This window comes from Styela clava, chromosome 2 (assembly GCF_964204865.1).
Source record: "Styela clava chromosome 2, kaStyClav1.hap1.2, whole genome shotgun sequence".
In the NCBI taxonomy this organism is placed as follows: domain Eukaryota; kingdom Metazoa; phylum Chordata; class Ascidiacea; order Stolidobranchia; family Styelidae; genus Styela; species Styela clava.
Window position 1 is genome coordinate 20,321,367 of NC_135251.1, and position 21,611 is coordinate 20,342,977.

The 21,611-nt window shown below is 33.3% G+C and overlaps 2 protein-coding genes across 3 annotated transcripts; one reads left to right on the plus strand and one right to left on the minus strand.

Annotated features, from left to right (window-relative positions):
• The first annotated feature begins 2,217 nt into the window (after positions 1 to 2,217).
• On the plus strand, positions 2,218 to 9,860 carry LOC120336435 (uncharacterized). Its single transcript, XM_039404115.2, has 6 exons — positions 2,218 to 2,858; positions 4,345 to 4,484; positions 4,910 to 4,980; positions 5,601 to 5,673; positions 6,368 to 6,526; positions 7,782 to 9,860. The coding sequence occupies exons 1-6, from the start codon at positions 2,357 to 2,359 to the stop codon at positions 7,983 to 7,985; spliced, it is 1,149 nt and encodes a 382-aa protein (XP_039260049.2). The 5' UTR covers positions 2,218 to 2,356; the 3' UTR covers positions 7,986 to 9,860.
• Positions 9,861 to 10,619: 759 nt separating this feature from the next.
• On the minus strand, positions 10,620 to 21,137 carry LOC120335440 (mitochondrial basic amino acids transporter-like). 2 transcript variants are annotated; one of them, XM_039402942.2, is made up of 8 exons: positions 20,655 to 21,137; positions 19,881 to 19,924; positions 18,537 to 18,617; positions 17,829 to 18,065; positions 17,285 to 17,443; positions 14,239 to 14,450; positions 13,825 to 13,948; positions 10,620 to 13,062 (listed from the first exon to the last, which is right to left on the minus strand). In XM_039402942.2, exons 1-7 carry the CDS (start codon positions 20,698 to 20,700, stop codon positions 13,840 to 13,842), a joined length of 888 nt encoding a protein of 295 aa, XP_039258876.1. In that variant the 5' UTR covers positions 20,701 to 21,137; the 3' UTR covers positions 10,620 to 13,062; positions 13,825 to 13,839. The 2 variants fall into 2 exon arrangements, with proteins under 2 accessions (XP_039258876.1, XP_039258875.1); XM_039402941.2 differs by having other exon boundaries at positions 10,620 to 13,948.
• Positions 21,138 to 21,611: the final 474 nt, after the last annotated feature.

The window sequence follows — 21,611 nt, forward strand, 5'->3', positions numbered from 1 at the left end:
CCATAAATATAAGTAAAAATAACATGATCTCTTTCAACGAAATAGTGAGTATATTTGTCAGCTTACGTCAGATCACGGTATAACTTCTTCAGACAATACAAGATATATATAACTATAAATATACCTGTGATTTTACGCAGACATGTTTCTTCATATTTTAATGTAGCTTTTCGGCTCTATATCTTACTACAAACAAAAATTCTCGTCGGCGGAAATATAAAATTGTAAATATAATACAGGGTGTCCATAAAGTCCCTTCACAATTTCAATTTTGTTATGAAATCAATTCTCAATATATATATATATATATGTTAACCAGTTTTTGATGTTTATTAATCAGTAATTGTTTCAAGTATTCTAACTTCATTTAATGCATCTGTGCGGGCCAAAACAACATATTGTATCGATAAATTCATTTTGTAATTTTAACTGCGAACGTCGAAGTTTGGCCTCACATTCCTTGGAGAACTATGCGTTCATATCGGCGACATAACATATGTAAAATACAGATATTAAAAGGAGTGAATTCTTGATTTTATTCTGATTTTGTCTTTAGCGCCGGCTTTTATCCCTCCGTTTGTAAATTACCTGTGCGAATTTTAAGCTAACAATATTACATTTTCTGACGCCGGAAAGCGGATATATATCTGTGAAAACCTGAGTTGACCTTCTGATGATTTTATTTTTCTATTGCGCCCGTTTTATTTTCGTAGTAAATAGAGAATAAAAACCGGCAAAGTCATTGCGTAAATCCTAAGTGTTATTTTGAATTTGAAGAATGATCAATAAATCGACAATAATGGCAATTCTACTAGTCAAATAATAATTCCTTGGGAAAACATTTGCACAATAATGTATTAACTTGTTTGACATTTTCAACTTTACGAAGCGGTGTTGGTGCGCTTTATGCAAAACTAGAAATTGGAACAATACCCAAATACGACTGCTCAAATTTGTCTTCTCTGTATGTTATTAAGAGCCGAGGGGTAATTCTCGCGAAATTCATGGGAACGAATTAGTGACACGCGAGTTCTGTGACCAAGCAAAGCGGCATGGATACTGGATATATGAGTAATAAATTAACATGCTAATAATTGAGAGAATGGCATCGAAAAATTATTGTTGTGATCCATGTTCTCCCCCCCCCCCCCCCCCCCAAAAAAAATTATGTAAAGTATCCGTTCTTGGGTTCGATGTCGATTGTCTTGCGCGCGCACACACGCTTAGTTTACTCTCATCTTCTTTTCAAGTTTTAAAATAAAATGCGCGCCTGTAAGTCGATATGCTATCTTCCAACTGTCTATTGGAATCATTTGAAATAAATACAAAAATGAAATATCTTCGCGGCACAACAATAATCATTCCGCGGCACATTGCCTATATGATTGGGAACCACTGCTCTATACATGTTCACGAACTCGCCGATTATAGTCGAGCATCGTTCTAGAGTTACGTGTGGAGTTGACGAGCCCACTGGAATTCCCGGGCACAAGGTAAGTGTGTATGGGTTTTAACATCGCAATTTTTCGTAGCTTGAAACGCTTTTTAGACCCTCAAGACTCATGGAAACACACGTTTTCCGGCGTTCGGCCGAACCCGCTAAATATTTCCATCTAACTAGGCAAATAGAAATTTCGGAACACCTCCCCCCCCCCCCCCCCTTGAAAATTTTGGCTACGCCCCTGGTGCTATCAACTGCTTAGGCTTTCACAGCATGCCATTGAAAATTATTTCATCTATAAACTAGTGAAAAACACATAATATTCAACAGTGTACGAAATTATTCCAGAGTTCTTACCGTGATTGATATTGATACCTACACAACCTGATTTCGTGATACGGCAATATTTATATGTTGATTATAATACCCTTCGGATAATCAATTCCAACAAAAACATGAAATATATATAATAATTAGTTACTCTGTGAGCCGTGGAACGACAACGCAGTTAACTTAAATACACTCGAGCTGAAAACGCTGCGAATTTTTGTTTATACATTTAGCCCATATTTCTTACAATAAAGTATGGAATGCAACATCAATTTCCACTTATCTGTAAAAATTCCTCGCTGGCAGCGAAAGAGTAGCTGTATTTATTCGAAAGCTGTTCTCTGTGACTCAGGCTTGATGCGTTACAAATCGAGGAAGAATATCCCAAACTTTGTTTACCTCCGCGGCACAACGCTCGATTCTCCATAGCCATATGTTGGCCAAACGAGAAGCCGAGTACATACATTCGCAAGTCTGCAGACTGCGAATCACGTGATCGCGCCTTGGGTCAAATGGCGACGAAGCATATCTTCCGTATCGCAGAACAGCGAAATCGAAGGTATAACGCGGAATTAGGTGCGTATTATGTCTTCGGAATTTCTGCATTTTGATGCATTGGGAGACGTGCAAATCGTTGGTGAAATGGAAAATTTAATTTCGAATCAAGCTAGTTTGTCAAACGTCATGAGCGGTGGTGAAAGTGCCTCAAATGGCGGAGATCAAGTTTCAGATTCACTCGAAACCATGGACGAATCTTTAATTTCGCTTCAACAAGTTCGATCGCAAAGTCCATCTTTTGAAGAAGTTATTATAGTGCAACCTGCCGAAGAAGTTATTAGTGACGAACCCATAAGTCACTCCAACCCTGTGCTTGGATCAGATCAAATTTTGGTCCCGCTGTCCGATCCACTTTCGGAACAAACAGCGGGAACATCCACTCCACCAAAGACAAAAAAGTCAAACAAGCGCCAAAAGAAGAGCGACCCAAACAATGATGCAGAACGAAAAGTGTCACGGAAATGGGAGCAAAAACAGGTTCAAATCAAGACATTGGAAGGGGAATTCTCTGTCACGATGTGGGCGTCAGGTAATAATTTAAATGAAAACAATATCGCCAAACTAAAACGAAATAACGTCTCTGCGTCGTAAAATAACGAAAATACAATAGCTAAAGCTCCCGCTATTTTAAGAGAAAAATCGAAGCGTCCTTCCCTCGGCACACCGATTCCGCCATTACTGAACGGCCAAGATGGCGGCCAAAACAACATGGCGGAAATGATAAATCGCGACGTTCCAAAATGGCCGCGCCCAGCCTACGGCGTTCGGTCCATTGCACTGTTGCTGAACAGCTTGCATTTTACTCACACACTCCTTTTGACAATTTTGTTCAATCGACCATCGGCTGCATTTTCAGATCACCATATACTATCTCCCAGTTGTGATCTTGATTTGGCAGTTGCTAACACTTTCAAAATCACCTCACTCAAACCATTATATAATATATAAGTATACCATATACCTGTATGCACTTAAGTCTCAGCTATCTATACCTGTTCACGAGTTGTTCAAAAGAACTGAGCTCAATTTATGTTCTTCATATTGTTTACATTAGAAACTTTGTATGGGCTTGAAAGCTGGAGGGTTGATTGTGCTATAACATATTCACATTTGCACTTGCTTATATTATTACTCTTGAGTCATGAATGAATCGTATCATTTTTTTTCTCCCCCCCCCCCTCCAAAAAAATGAAATGAAATTTAAATATGACTAAAAGAGTTCAGAGCAGACTTGTATTGCCGATGAACTTAGTTTACCTTGAATGTAACTGGACTGTCCGCTGACACTGGGTTATATGTCTTCTAAAACATTCTTCCAGTGGCAATGACGAGCATTGACACCATAAAATACATTGAAACCTTAAGATTTATTGTATAAAGTCCATGCTTCGAAAACAAATAACTGGCTAAATAATCCCGTACTCAACATGGACTGGTAACTGTACGAGAGGCTGTGGTTCGCCATATATTTAAGCCGTTTTATCAACTTCCCGCTCCCTCGGGATAAATATGTAAATCCTAGATGCTTCATCCTGAAGCTAAATGACCGATTTTAGTTCACCGCATAATAAAACTTAAATATATTTTAATTCCCATAAAAAAGACGTAATAGTACAACTCATTTCTGTATTAAATTGGTTTTAGTTGTATATGAGTGTTGCATGAATCGAACATATCTTGGAACCAAACTGTGTATTGTGTGTTTTTAATTCATAGGGAGAACTTTAAAAAATTGTTATCCAGCGCACACAAAAGGTGGTAGCCCTATCAACATTTTTTTTATTGAATACTGTGGGGCGTAGAATACCATTTAGCATACCATTGTATCGTATCGAAATTCTCCAATCTAATTAATAATATTTCTGACACTAAAAAATGCATGACTGAGAGTTCGGTTGAGATTTAATCCCAACTGAAGCAGACTCATCACACTTGTGAATTGTTATAGTAGAGCTGCGACACTTTCGTTGCATATGGAATACCATTAAAACCAATTTGAATGTTTGCATATTTAGACAACAAAAAGGCAAGTGAACTCAATGATGATTATGCTGCTATAGCTAATGTACCATCTGTTGAAACGGTCACAACAACACAAAATGCAACAACATCAGCTATTCATAATTCAACTAAGTCAGATACACCTCATTTCCCGGTATGAAATAACCATCAAATTCTATGTAGTTTTGTCATTTATGTATTAAAATATGATAGCTAAAGATTCCAATTGATAATATAGTATACCAAGTAATGTGTTTGACAAATTTCTTTATGAAAGCTTGTTCTGGTACCATACAGGTCATGACCATTCCAGATTGGTATGTAGATCAGAGGTTGTATCTTACCTTTATCTATACTTAGTAATTTCCAAATCTGCAAGAACGGCTTTAATTTTTGGGTATGTGATAATATTGAGATTTGTTATAAAATTTGCTTGAGGTTGTATGTATTCAGTAATATGCCCGAGATGTTATTCTGACAGCCGGAAGTTCGACCATCATATGTTCCTTTAATAATTTATGTTTTAGAAACATTCCAATGTAATTTTCTTGTTACAATTTAAGCATTTTTTTCGAACAGGTTGAAATTCCAGAAATACCTGAACGAGGTGCCAATGAAGGGGAACAATCCAGCAATTTCTATGTTTATACGTAAGTTAAATTATGTTTGATCATACTGGCTGTGGCAAAAAGAACATTACTCCCATGAAGATGATTTGACTTGAACTTGCGCTTCGATATGATTCGATGATAAGTTTCATTAATCTCGGATGCTTTGTACAAAAGTTTTGATAGAATTCATAAACATTAGTGTGTCACATTGACACTAAAATTTGTATTTTCCATTTCACCAACAGTATTTCAAATTTGAATTTTAGTTAGGTATTGTATTGATTGACAACAATGCTGAACGTGCACCAAAGGGAGGGAACAACGGATGGGCGATTTTTTTATATATGTTGATCATACATGAATAGTACCGGTAATCTATTTACCTCTTCATCTACACTTCTTATTTCCAATAATTTAAGCGAAAAGACAGTAAATTTCCAATTCTTCAATACAACTTCAATCAGCGTGATAAATCATATTTGATTCTTCTTTGGTATTTAGAGGACTTTTTCAAAATTTTCTCATTCTCAACCCCCCTAGCAGTTAGTCGAGTCATTTTGCTTTTATGGCTGGGTCACTTTGAGTCTGATTGAGTCGATTCAATTGCGTAGTAGTTTCAAATAGCATTGTTAAACTAATACTTTTTTTTATTTTTTCAGGCCTGCCTATAGATCGAAACCTAAGAAGTCAAAAACTGAAGAATCGCCTAGAACTGTAGCTTGTCCTCACCAGGTAACACCCAATCAGTTCGATTATCATTGTTTCCATTCATTAAATTACATTTTTGTGTTCCTGTTGGTCTTCAATTTGAATGAAGCGCATTGACTTCTGAAATGCCAGTGAGACTCATCTCATACAGACCCTGGTATTTTGTGACCGCAAATACAAATCACCCACTCATGTCAGCTGCACCGTTAAGAAGACTCGAGTCATTCACTCATCTCTAGTTGTTCGACTTGAGTCACTATTTATCAAAGACCTAAAGGGGCTCGAGTCATCAAATGGAATGTCTGTGAGACTCAACCCGGTTATTGACTTCAGACTCTGATAACTTGTGATTGTAATATAAACCCTCTACTAAGTACTACCGTAGGTATTGAATAGATATGATTTTAATAAATGTGATAAACATTCTTGGCGACCGTTGCAATGCCTGCCTCACATTATTACTTCCAAGAGAAAATAAGGTTGCGTTAAGAAAGTAGGGATTTCATCTTCAACATCAAATCTAGTTTTATTTGAAAACCGCTGGCCTAAATTGTAAACTATCGCTATATATTAAGTTAGATTCCATAATATAGAGCACCTCATTTAAAAGTATGATAAAATCATTCAAAATATATTGAAAATTTTTCTCAGAATATAGAATAAGTTAGAATATCGGTCTGCTGATGAATTTTTTTTTCTTCATTTCATCATTTTCTAGGGTTGTGCTAAATTATTTCGTGACAATGCAGCGATGAGGAAGCATCTTCATACACATGGTCCGAGAGTTCACGTCTGTGCTGAATGCGGGAAAGCATTTGTTGAAAGTTCAAAACTGAAACGACACATGCTTGTTCACACAGGAGAAAAACCATTTCAGGTAGATATTCATGAATGGTTGTAAATTCTGTGTTTAGAATGGGAACAGATCACTTAAAAGAAATCAATTTTTCATAGTTTTGTCTTTGGCAAGCAAGGTTCATTTATATGCAGATGGATCTACATATTCAGACCAATGAATGTGCATAATAGAGTTGATGATTATTGATTACTTTGTTTGGCTGTAAAAATATAGCTAGAGCTCAACTAATGCGTTTCCTCTGTTCGCTAGGGTGAAAGACTTTCCCCAATAAACATAATAAGGAACAAGTCTATTTTGACTCTTTGACCTCTCTCTCAAAGAGCCAATTTCCCAAGCTTCTGGTGCTTGTTTAAATTAATTTCTTCGAAAGTTTCTAATCATACTTGAACCGGAATATATATACCATATTTCCCGGCTAATAAATCTACCCGGCAAATAAGACGATGTCAATTTTTAGCACTCAAAAGGAGGGTTTCTCCATATAGCCGCCCCATAATTGGGGTAGAAAACTTGCTTCTTTGTTGGTCAGCTAGACACTAATATGCCTAATAATTTTATATGATTAGAACCAGATCATGTTTATTGGGTAGAATCATACTCCCAGAATTAACTATTTTTAAAAATAAAGCGGTAATTTTGAGTTGAAAAGCCTCAATTATTTTGAATAACATATAATTTTATATGGTTAGAACCAGATCATGTTTGTTTGGTAGAATCATACCAACAGAATTAATATTTCTTCAACAATAAAGTGGTAATTTTAAGTTAAAAAGCTGCAATCATTTTGGACAACCTTTTAATCCGAACTTTGAAATAACCCCTGAACAAGGTGTGATAAAGAGTACACTGTAGGTCCATGGGTTTGTTCAAAGCTGTGTTTTTCTGTCTGTGTAGTCGGCAAAACGGAAGGGTCATAAATCACTTTATCTCCTGGCCGGCCTTGATAACGGCTTGAATAGGGAGGGAGTTTTTAAAAAGAAAATGACAAATAACAGCTGCCAGTACAATGTCAATTAATAATCATGATTGGATCCCCTTTGGCTTCATGAGTACATATTAATAAAATATCAAACTAAATATAAGGTTCACACAAATCATGTTCTGAGCTTACCTGCCCAATAAGACGACCCCCCCCCCCCAAATCAGGCCACTAAATTGGGTCTAGAAAAGCGACTTATTAGCCGGGAAATATGGTGTATATATAGTTTTGTAGAATTTTACACCGAACAAATAGAGATTTATTGAACCAATTATTTTGATATGTCAATTTCAGTGTCCGTTCGAAGGATGTGGAAAGCGTTTTTCACTTGATTTCAACCTTCGAACACACATGAGAATACACACAGGTGATCGTCCATATGTTTGTCCATTTGATGGATGTGATAAGAAATTTGCTCAATCAACCAATCTTAAGTCACATATTCTCACCCATGCAAAGGCTCGTAAACAATCAAGTCCTCCCCCAACTAACTGGTGAATTGCAACAGACAAGCGTATGGAAATTGCCCATGATATTCAGACTTATCATATGAGGCCAGAAACCATGTTTTCAATGTGAAAGTTCAACAAACTCACAAAGCTGGTTAGTGATATAATTAATATGATGCGATATCAACAGAAAATCCTACAAGTTTTTCTGAGCAATGGATAGCGCAGGTGCTAGATGTGGGAGCTAGTAGCAGTATTTTTTCTCCCTTACAAGGGTACAAGGATTGTAGAATAAAAGTTGTCGAAAACGAAAAACATAATAGTTTAATGCCATATAATAGTGTATGGTATCTGTATCTTACAACGATGCGTAATGCCGCTTTCTTTTTCCTATAGTCTTAAACTAGTCTTGTTCAAGAATATGAAAAATGCTCTATGCATGCATCGCAGTGAAAATACTAAGACCAGTATCAACCCTAACCCCAAGATTCTGAAAGTAAATGCGATTCTAATAAAAGAAATATAATGTTTATTTCTTGCAAGGTAATCCCCTAATTAGTTAGATAGTCTCATTTATAGTTAACAAATTTGAAATTTACATTTTCAAATGCACACAAAGAACAAATGGTACATTACAGTGTAGAGGGGTGGTGGCGGCTTAAAAATGAATTTCATTCTGATTCAGATGTAAATTTTGGTATTTAGTATTATGTATTTTTCGTTATAAAATCTTTGTTACTCTCCTTCAATGTTTATTATCAAACAAATCACAAGGTGTTGAATAAAATCTACCACAGTTGTGCCACAATATTGGTTTAGATTTCTTTGATTCTGGAATGTTATAAGACTTGACTCAAGTAATCATGTTGGTACAACTTTTCTTGTTAAAACAGATTGTTCAAGCTTAGTTCTCAAAAAGAACAAAATTGAATTAAAATTTACTGGGTTCAATATCAATTTCTGACTACAGTGCAGATGATTTTGCGGTACTCTCGTAGTATATGTACCAGGTTAGGGACTATAATTTTATTCCGATTTTCCTCAAGCTTTTTTGTTTAACTAAGAATATACGAGTTTGGGGTGTCTGTGTTAGCCAAGTGAATATACCCCCCGCCCATCGGTTCCAGTCCTTTTATACAACTTGATGTAAAGTAGGCGAACAAAATCAGTTACCTCCATATTGGTACACACACTTCTAGAAGCCCTGGTTTTGCTGCCATATTTTCTTCATTTTTATTATATCTTGCCAAAGTTTGTGACAGCCCATCTACTTTTAGATTATTGGAATTTGCTTGTCCTTTTCAATAATATTTGTCTTGTATTCTAAGTTCCAGAAGATCATTGTGATAATGTATTAATGGTTATGGATCTTGAATAAATTTTTTATGTCAAAAAAAATTATCAGACTGGATATAATCAACAAATTAATTTATATCCTACAAGTCAACATACCAAAGAATAGGTTAGTTTGATTTTGAAGAAGAAACACATGATGAATTTGGTGGGTGTATTGACCTAGTAGGTAAAGCATTAGACGCAACGACAATGGCATTGCAGGTAAAAATGACCACCACCTCCCAAAGTTGTAATAAATTGGTAAGCAATGTCTCCACAGTGTTTCAGAACTATATTGGCACCATTACCTAGCAGAACCTCGTTCTTAGCGAAATACATCTAAAAAATTGTAAAATCTGTGCTTGCAGAAAACTGCGAATTTACTAAGTAGACGATTTACAATCTCTATTTTCAATCTCTGATTTTGTTTATAAGTGACTATGTTCCTTGTTAAATGAAAGAGAACATTTTGAATGCTTGAGGTAATATTTGTATACTTTTTCGCCAAAGTAAAATTGTTGCAGTGTACCTATTTCATTTTTCAAATAAGATGTAAATTTTCAGAATAAATGTTATTTTGAGTATCAAATATGTGAGTATTTTGCTTTGTAAGAAGAAATTACCCCGTCTAGAGTGAGGTTAGATCATGTCTATTAGTCCTATTTCTGCTAAGTGAAGTCTTAAGGGGGTGTCAAAAGAACAGTACTGCTTCCCAGCTTAAATTCGAAGAAATGATCAACTTTATTTCACTCTCAAATTGTTCTGAACTTGACTTTGAGCCAGATAAAATTTACAATCAACTCTGGGTTGCAAAAAATTTCATATCTGACTCCAGTTCTGAAATTATCAAATTATGATAACGAAAAAGCTTTTATTATGATAAAGAGTGTTCATAACACATCATGGAATAAATGTTATTTGAACTTTATTAAAAGGAAGTTTTGACTTTTTTTTATTCCGGCTCAGGCAGTCCCGAAAAAATCAATTTTTGATCTAGCAAAAACACGCCGCACTCAACAGCACTGCTCGGATGATGAATCGATATCACCCAGAGTTTGCCTACTATTCGAGGCATAAAGCCCTGAAAATTTTGATTTTTGAATGGCAAATATATCAAGGATCTCTGTTTTACTTCTCATTCAACACCATTCGGACTGATATGTTTAGGCTACATAACACAATGCTTTAAGATGAATTTTTAGCTATTTTTATTAGTTATCTAAAAGTTATCTTCATTAACTTTAAAAAGTTCACAAGCCAGTGGATAACAAGAAATCAAACATTTCAAAACAAAGCCTGCCAATTCTTAAAACCTGGTATCCATTGACCAACAAGTAACAAGCCACGCTTATAAATATATTATTTTAATTCAGAAGCTCTATTCGCTAGCAAAACTACCCAAATGGCATATTATATATATGTATATATTGCAAGCAATAAAGACCATTTTCAACGCAATTATAGTAAATTGATTACAAAAATATCTGATCGAATAAATACAATAAACATTTGAACCTTTTTTTCATAAAAAATGTTTGACATTGTGAATCAATTTAATAAAGTTTCGTTCTTAGGTTAAATCTAACAACTTGCTCAATAGTTTAACCTGTCTCTACTGACGGAAGATTTGGCTTAGATGAAATTTTAGATAGATCTAAGTTTATGCTTTTATAGATTGAAGACCAGAAAACAGAGAAGTTGAATCATTTAGACCAAAATAATGAAATTATTCTTTAACGTAGCAAATCTTAGCTAAATTTAACACCCATGTATCGAAGAATTTTGGACTAACATAAAAACATAATGTAATAACTAAATCAGGTGACGCAAGATTGTAAAACAGAATTAATTTACCCTCAATGAAATGGTGACAAATATCCCAGATATGGTCATTTGGGAAATAATAGAGCATATACAGACAGGGTATTCAGAAAAAAAAAAGTCTGAAAAATTTGTTAACTTTTACAGTATGTCAAATGGTTTGGCAATTATGCTAAACAAAAGTACAAACACTTTGAATATTCTATTCTCAACAGGTTATATGACCAATAAATAGCTAGGTACAGAGATAGTTATATTGTGATTTGACTTGCCTCCATATTGGGTTGCCATTTCACATCAGGTTTTTGGACAACACCAATACATTTTTGCAAAAGTTATTTAATAAATGCCATTGAAAATACCGCACTCTTTTAGCATACTTAGTTGCAGACCAATCAGTTGTACAGCAAAAAATTCTGATAACATTCTGCAATATCAGTTAAATTGCATGATTTGTTTACGAGGTGTTTCCATACCTTCAATCAGTATACACATTATGCTCATACAAGACTGTAATCGCCCATGATATGTAAATAATGGGGTTTTTTTGGTACATCAGGTTCCTGCAATCAGTGAAACAGTAATTTTTTAAAGTAAATCTAGACTCGAATTTGCTTAAAATGGATCAGTAAAATTTCCTTCGTTGCAAAAAAAAAGTTGGTCGGTAAATTGATTGGAAGGAATGCCAAAGTAAAACCAGAATATTTTACTATTCAGAGCAAAAAACCCAGTGCTGTAGAATTTCACGAATACAAAGCAAATATTGATGTCATAGCAGTGGAAGACTTGTCTGTTCGAGGAATGAATTCTGGTACTTGTATGCAAGAATGTACAAATTCACAAGAATGTACCAATTCACAGTAATTAAGTAATATGGTTTTGGTTAATATACTAGCATGTTTTTTTTCGGAAATGTCCATCAAATGCTTGGCAGTGTCGACAAAATAAAATTGGCATACAGAGGAAAATAAGATGTTTCAAAAACCTTATTTATCTCCCTCTAACAAGAGATCACCCGAATTATTTGCAAAAATTTCATAATAAGTCCATGCATTGTTTTAGAACCGCAAGTTTCAAGACTTTTATTTCTTGGAGATCACGCAGAAGCGCTGCATATATGTATCGATTTGTGTCAAAAAGTTTCCGTTTAATGTGTAAATCAACTTGAAGTGTCTTTCAGGTCAGGAATGAAAGATCAATATTGTCTTGAAGTAAAAATCGAAATTTAAAAACATGTGACTGGACTCTTTTGAAATTGATCAAAGTGTTATATATTTTTGACAAATACACATTATTAAATATCAATATGATAAAGTGTCTGAAAAAATATAAAATCAATTTTTGGAAAAGGTAAACTGTTGGCAAGGGTAGTTAAGTTAAAAATATAGTTAAAACATAGAAGACTGGCAATGTGAAACAATAAAAAACAAGAAAATTGCAATCAGTAATGTAACATTCCTACTACTTTCAAATTATAAATGGAAATATGCCAAATAAGGTTGATAACATAATTGTGATAATGTGACTGAAATTGTATTGTTCATATTTCATTCCAAATTTTTTAAATTGGCCTAATTAATTCAATGTAGAAAAAATTTTGAAACAAATAAAAAATTGTTTATCAGACCTGTTCAAGAATTATAATTTTAATACCATAAACACCAGCTTGATAGAAAATTCCATTCAGAATAATGAGACAAGCACGATAAATGAAAAGCAAAAAAAAAGCATTGTGAAATATAATAATTTGCAAAGACTAGCAATAATATTGTGTTACAATTACATTAAGCATGAAGTGCAAAAAAAATAACACAGTTCATCTAATACTATACCAAGAATATTTCAATTAAAGTTTAACAGTATAAGAAAATCATTTTCGGTTAATGGATGTTTCCCCAAGCATCGACTTCCTTATTTGATCATTTTCGGTTAATGGATGTTTCCTCAAGCATTGACTTCCTTATTTATTTCTGTAACAATGACCAATCATCAATACGTTGACAGTGATTTTTTACATTTCAGACTGTGAACACTGGTCTGTTATTATGAGTTTATTCATGTCAGTTTAAGTTTTTCTGGGGTCAAAGGTTGCGTAACATTCACTGTTTGTGTAACAAATATGGTATATGCAGTACATAATTAAAAACACTTAGAAAAAGAATTTTTCTTATAAAAGTTACCATTTTGTATATCATCATTCTGTGTATATTAGAGATGGAATAATTGTGTATAAAAATTGCAAAGGTAAGTAGGTATAAGGCAGCCAAAGGCAGGAAGTATCAATACATTTTTACAGTACCCAGTGGGATAAGCAATACATTCAGTGCAATATGAACCAGAATAAAGTAATAATAGAAGATGCAATTTATTTTTTATATCCCAATAAAACAAATTAAGCTTAAAGCGCAATATAATATACAGTACATACATTTGAAATCACAATAATTTTTATTTCACAATATGTAGAATCAATTGACTTGTAAAAAAAAGTCCAAAAAACATGGCCTCAAAAATTAAGAACAAATCGTGAATTTCCTTTTTCCACATGCCACTTGTGCAATAATAAAGTAAAATTGAAAGTTTTTCAGTGTGGCAGCTGGAAAAAATTATCCCGATTTGGAAAACTATTTGGGGAGTGACATACCATCTCTATCTAATCTCATAGATTGATTTGTTTTTTTTCAACCTGCAAGTTTATATAAAACTTCAACCAAAATCAATGCAATATATACCGACGGCCCAAAGAATCAAGGATATCCGTTTTTCTTTTTATAAAAATATTGAGTTGAAACTTGAACAACGGCAAAAGTTGCTGCATTAACAGGAAATGCTCGGATTATTGTTGAATTGAGACCTCTAAAGAAAGAGAAATATTCAGTTAGGAAGTTTTGAATTAGGTTCTCAAAAGTAGCATAGTACTTCCTTTATGTATATATATATATATATATTTGTAATTTATTTCACTGAATCGAGGAGTTACAGGGTGCCCCAATATAGTAGTACCCTATGTTAAAATACAAAAATAAACATAAATTTTTTTCTTGATTGATATTCACAAAATAATAGTTTTCGATAGGATACAATATGATCTCAATTTCAAATGTATTGGTAATAAACCTCCCGGCCTCATGGTAAAATTTTCATACCTGTATAAAAGTCTTGGTCCCTCTTTTTCGATACCTTTCTTTAAACAATCTATAGTGCCTTTATATTTGGAATTTTCAAAATGATCGGCTTGCAGTCGTGACTTCAAGACGTCGAACGGATAGGTGATAACCCATGACAAAATACCTGCTATTCCACCAGACAACATCATCTTTAAAATAGTACCAAGCTGATATGTTTCAGTTTTATCCACCTGGTATAAATATCATCAATTAGCTATAGTGCTGATAGGGAATAGAACATAGAAACTAAATACAGAATGCTTGAAATAGGTTGAATACAGAATTGCAATTATTATAATATATGTTTACTTATTCTTTTCGAATAAAAACGAAGGCCAAAACGAAGTAGTATAATATCTTTTACAGCACCGCAAGCGATAGTCTACCCCATCAAAACTTTGCTGACCACCAGATATCGCTGAAATATGATCACGGAACTAGTGAGCGGAGCAAAATTTTCAATTTTGATGACATGAGAAATAGCTTCAAAGTGGGAAACGAATTTCATAGAGTAATAAGTTATAAGTATAAGAACAACAATCTTTAACTACTGAAAATTTCAAAGAAATTCATCCAGTAGCTAAAGAGAAGGGCAATTTTTTCACAACAACAGTTTAAATAACAAAATCTTCCCATAGGTCCACTTCGTGTCCAAAAACAATATCACAAATTAATAAGCCATAAGAAGCTTTTCTATCGTAATTCGCAGGGCCAGTTTCTGAAATGGGAACAGGGATGACGAGTGAGATAGTCAAAAGTGGAAATAAATAATGAAATAATGATTTCTTGTTATAAAATCAATCTTTTAGAAAGTAATCCAGGTAGTGTTGTGTGACATATAAATATTTGTCATAAAGTAACTATTTACAACAGGATTTTGCAACGGGCCACAATCTTTTTGGCTTTAAATGTTGTCTCATATTTTTTTATCGAAAATATTTATGACAGTAAATATACGATAACAATTTTATCATATGGCAAACAAGAAGATATTTTTAAAAGCTGACGATCTTGACTGTAATGACTCTTATTATTTGTGAAACAAAGTCAAACATATATCACAGTTTTCAGTCTCCATCAATCGAATAAAACAAATATTTGACTGGAAACTAAGCAAATGACACCAAGTTCAATGAACCAAGAATGCTGAATTATATTTTATTTAAAATTATTCACAAAACAACTGCAATCATTGGTAAATACTAATAACATCAAACTTCAGTTAAAATATACCAGCATTATTAACAGTATGGGGATAAAATAACTTGATAATTACCGTACATCTTTAAATGAGTAGTAAATATTAATAAGAAATTTCATACCCTATCAAGGCTTCTGCTTGTCTAAGTAAATTAACTTTAAAACTTCACTATTTATATAGTGAAAGAATTGGCAGTATAAAGGAAAGCACATTTTGAATTGTGCATTGTTGTGTTTGCTACAACAAAAGTTTAGTTTATTTATCATTCAAATCACAACTCTTCAAAATCTCTTGACAATTTCAAGTACCCTTGATACAGCACTGATTCCCAGATTGACACTGTTTCGAAATAGCGTTATTAGGTATATGCCTATGGAGAAAGGATGTATTTCATCACAACCATGAATCACTTGTTAATAATTAATTCAAAATTTGAATTGAAGTTGAATATTACCTTGACCAAGAGACCCAAACCCAAATATAATTTAATAACAAAAATATAATTATCATGACTCAAACACATTGAATTATGAAATAAACATAAAAAAATGGAAATTCATGCATCAGGACTACTCAGAGTGCTTTTTGTTTATTGACTTATTGATTGAAATTCAAGGATTACAGTCATATGCTGTCGAAAATTTGAATCGCCATGAGCATTGATCATATCAGTCAGTCGTTAGGATTGATTCTATGTTGACATTACGTGAAATGTTACTGTGTTTGTTTGTAACTTTCCTTGGTAATCAGCAGTGTTACTATGTATGACTCGGGCATCATCAAGATCAAAAGTAACCGACCACAATGGCCATATAATGTTACACAACAGGGGAGCGCAAAATAAATTGAACATTTGGATCAATTCGATATTTCACATTCTTGTATAGGAAGAGTTTCAGAAATAGGCCAAATTTTGAATAAATATTCGATATTGCATACTCGAAAACATAATTTTAGAATGTATATGGAACAGCGGATTATTTGGCTTTGACCATCTCTGTACGCCATCCATATATATATATATTAATGAAAATCATGTATTTTTCGTTTAATTAAATACAACTATAATAAAAAAATTCAAATATGAATGGAAAAATGACCAAAGACCAAACACGAAAGCCTAATTTATTGGATTGGACTTTCTGAATATTGAAAACAAACAGGAACTTAATAGGATATGCATGAATATTGATCACTATAACAAAAACACATTGAATGGATAGCCATTTGCAGACCTTTGTGTTATTCATGGAATGTAACTGAGAGCAATAAAAGTGAGCTCAGTTAAACTCGATATCGTGATATAAATTCGGAGAACTCACTATTCAAAAATATTCAAAAACAGTTCTAATATTGTAACAAGTTTCATTGGCATAACACTTCAAGGACCTCTTTTTGAATATTAAAGTATTCATAAAATCCCATCAAATTGAATGGAAATTTCGAATTTATTTGCAAATCTCTTTTTGATTTGTATTAATAAGACATAGGCGATTTTTCATATTTTGGCTAAAATTTAAAAAGCGTATATCTCAGTTTCAAGACTCCAGTCCATATTGAAAATAAACATCCTTGCTATAACCAGGACAGATAAATGATTGGAAATGATACTATTCCAACTCAATTCTAGGACTTTGTTATGTATACAGGGTTCTTATAGTCCTGTTCCATTTTTAATTATGTTAAGAAGTCAATATACCATATCATAACCAGTTTTTTTTATTTTTTTATTTTATTTTGAAGTTTCGTCCTTCATTTAATGCTCCTGCAATTTGAAAAATTTAAGTTTTTTAAACATCTTTTTATCATCTATAAGATACTCACCAAAAGTACAGTAGATGTTAAAATATCATATGAAGCAAAATAACAACCGAATGCTGGAGTTTCACGCATGAGAGTGAGAGTCATTCCTTTGTAGCAACCTTTCATTCCATGGGATTTGTAAATTTTTTTTATGCAATCGATTGAACTTTTGTACATATTCTAAACAAGAAATATAATTGGCATCTCAATTAGAATGATACTAATAATTACTCAATAAGTTAATAGCATAAAAATAAACTTGCATCCTTGAAAAATTGAAAAAAAAAAAAACATTGCATCCGATTTGAATTTATGTACAATAAGATAAATAGTTTGAAGCTTGTATCACGATGTACCGGGTACTGTGGAAAACAGCAGCAATCATATAATTTGTGACAGAACTGCTCCATTTTCCACATGATGAATAACACACATTTTACTATATTTCATCAAACTGTTCAAATTTCATGTACTGAATTTCAATTTCAATTTCTTGGATGGATATGCTCAATCAAACCGAAGCGCATATCCAAAATATTCAAACATAACATTAAATTGTCCTCACATCGCTTTTCTTTGCTTTTTTCCCAATACCTTGAACTTGCATTTGTGTTTTTGCTAATTCCATAGGAGCACATATAACACATTGAACAGCACCCGCAAAAGCACCACTGATGAAATGGGTGTACGTTGTCTCTCTTCCAAGGAATGTAATAACTTGTGCTTGGACACCGAAAACAATTGCATTTATAAAACTGAGTCCAAGCAGAGGAGAAGACATTCCCTTAAACAATCCACGCGGCTGTAATAAAAAAGCATCGGTTAAAATTTAGCAGGAAATATGCATAAAATGTAAAAATAATGTAACATTTTTATAAAACTTCTTTTACAAATATAAAAGAAATAGCTATAAAGAAATAGCTTTCTTCAATCAAAGAATAACCGATTAATCTGCTGTTTACTTAGAAGTTAAAACTATGAAAGTTGGATGAGAACAAGAATAATTGTGGAAATGTATAAAAATTTATTCAGAAATTTTAGTTCAATTACCTATAAAGAATCAACCCTCACTTACAAAACATTTAAACATCTAAAGCCATTCAAATTCAACCATCCAAAATTCAGACTACTGGTAACAGCCTTGTGCTTTAAATTAGGTTAAGTTTCTCAATATAAATTCTTAATTTCCAGTTAACTTTACATTTTTTTTTCTCAATAAATCCAATCTAGTGTCCATTATGCAATACCAAACAAAGAAAAAACAATATCTTACACTTTCATTTTTAACAATGGATGTAAGACAATGCCAAACTCCCCTATACAGTGATGTTCCACTCTGGGTTTGTAACCGTACCTAGGTGATTGAAAGAAGAAATAATAAAGAATGTTGGCTATAAATAACATCAAAAATAGAAACTTTGGACTAAGTATGAAATATCAGGAGTGACAATGTAACAATTGAATCCAGTTACTATGACAATTTAAACTTGCATCTGTGTGTTACTGTAACCATACTAAGATATGAATAAATAGAATGAAGAAAATAACTATAAAAGATCAAAAATACCAAAATAAAAGTCCCATGCAGAATAATAATATACAGGCTCCTGTTGCAGTCAAAATTTGGTATTAAGTCAGTTCTGGATATATTTGAACAAGGTTTATTTTATTTTAATCAGTATCCAAATTTAATATGGGACTTCATGTACATCCTGTTATAGATTATTTTGGAATTTTACCAAAAATTAAAATATATTGTCCATGACTGTACAACACATTGTAAAGTATTATTGCTCTTTATGATACAATACAGCATCATATCAACTATGACAGAATATTCATTATCTTATTCACCCTCTACATACATATTAAATGCAATTGACATGACTAAAAATCAGTCATATTTTCACCATTGTTAATCATGATGGTCTCATAAAGTACAATATTGGCAGTATAATGAACAAACACTACAAAAAAACGTAGACTTCCTCATTCGTCATCATTGACGTCAGCATAATACTAAAGCTGACTAGGAATTTCCAAAAAATTTACTTCAGATAATATACAAATTTACAACATACAATTTCAAGAACAGGTACTACTGCACTAGTTATAGTTATAGTGAAAATGCAAATCTACAATATTTAAAATTATGATTGCAAAAAAGAGTTCTAGATTATTAAACTTCATCGAATAATTTTCACATCATGTCGAATTGTGCCAATATTGCTATCATTATAAACTACCTCAAATAGTTAAAAATAATTAGGCCTATTCTTACAGTATTTTTTCCAGCCTCTGATATTGAGATAACGTTTCAGAATATCAGGTAAATGGATGCCCTTGAAAAGTGATAAAATACCTACATTTGTCAAGATTTCTGGGTTATGTATCACTGACACAAATCAATAGCATTGTACAGACACTACCGTCTACCGTACATATTTTCTATCTTTGGAATGAATTCTTATTCAAAACTTGGCATTAAAAACAATCCCCAAATCACAAGCTATGATTATGATTATTATTATTGTAATTAAGGAAAGTAATCAAGATTCAAAATAGTTCAAGCTCAGCCTAGGACAGTGCAGGAATATTAAATTGAGTCATAATATACCTTCACAGTGTCAAAAGGTTGTCCAACAAGAACTCCAGCAACTCCTTAAAAGAAATATTTAATATTCATTAGATTACATATATTGCCTGAATGATGAAAATGATTAACAAATTAATTACAAGTATATTGTAATAGTTATATTTTTTTAGTCCCACCGCCGCAATGTATGAGGATAAGAATTTCATACTTATCCTAAGGGAGAGGAAACCCGATAGGACAACTTGATCGTATAATTCAGGGGTACTCAATCTTCGGTATTATTTAGCCTGTGAACAGGTTGACTATTATTTACGTAGCCCGCAAATTGGACACTTGACAAACATATTGATAAAATAGTGTCGAAATGTGGCAACAAGGATGTAATTAAAATATAGCATTATCTATTGAACTCATGGAATTGGATATTTCCTTATCCCATAACATCATATTCTAGTCAACTGTCTATAAATTTGGAAGAACTATAGTCAGATAGTACTGTAGTATGAATTGAATAAAAGTGATACAGTATAATAAAACAAAGAATGAATGAAAACAGTCGAAAAATACATTTAACAGTTTAATGGATTCATCATCTACCCAATATATTAGGGTTCAAATTCAAGTTAATTCGAATCTTTTTCATTCGTAATTTTTAAACTTACTTCCCAACATAGAGACATATCCAAATGCAGGAATGACTCCAGATACTGACACAAAATTAGGGCGATGAGAAAAATTTGAGAACTAATACAAATTACATAAATTAAGCTGTTTATACCTGGCCTATTTACATACCTCCCAGACATCCAGAGAAAAATTCTACATAGTTGATCATCGGCATTCTCTGATATCAAAACACAGAACATCACCGCATCACCACAAGACCATCGATATCAAGGGATTAATTTCGGAACAGCTTCTTCAGTGCTGTTGCTTCACGCGGCAGTCTTGACCTTCACACCCACCACCTACCTACCTCTTCAAAAGAACAAACAGGAAGCTCTTTGGTCTTGTGCTGAATGGCGAGACAGTCGAAGCAGAAGCGAAACTTAATAAACGATACACGTGAGTCAATAAGCACGTATTATTTTGTGCGGTATCGTCTGTGACACCACCTACGAAAATCAACCAATCACGTGCTATTATTCTCGCCCATTTTCTAACGAATTGGAGAAGAGTTCTTCACAGTCGTAAGGAAATAAAAGGCCGGTGAAATGTAGAAGTCTAGCAATCATCTCGCACATAACTATCCCCGCATGGGATGCGAACCAACGCGGGGTAATCAGAGGTACTCCTAACTCTTAGCACGATTCACTGAAATGTGCCGATTACATATATATCTAGTCAATCATTATAATCATATGATACTTACTACCAAATCCGCCTTACAATCCACTATCAAACCTCTGACCCTGTAAATATGACAATGCAACCGAACTGCCCAGTAAGTAAGTTGTGAAGGCCATTGATATATAAATTATTCTAAAAGAATCGTGCGAGACATTAGCGGCATATATTCGACATCTGGATATTCTCAAAAATCTCGTGCTGGATCTCTCCGATGATTGCTTTTGCAATGTTTCGCTCCATGGCCGGACCCGAGACCACAGTGAACCATATGATTTTTTCCTATTCCAGTTACAAATAACTTAGGTTGCTACTCTGGTATGCCATTTCAGGATTGTGTGATTTCAGCTAGGGTAAGGAACTAAATTCTATGAGTATATCTGTATGAGATAAACCGTAAATAAA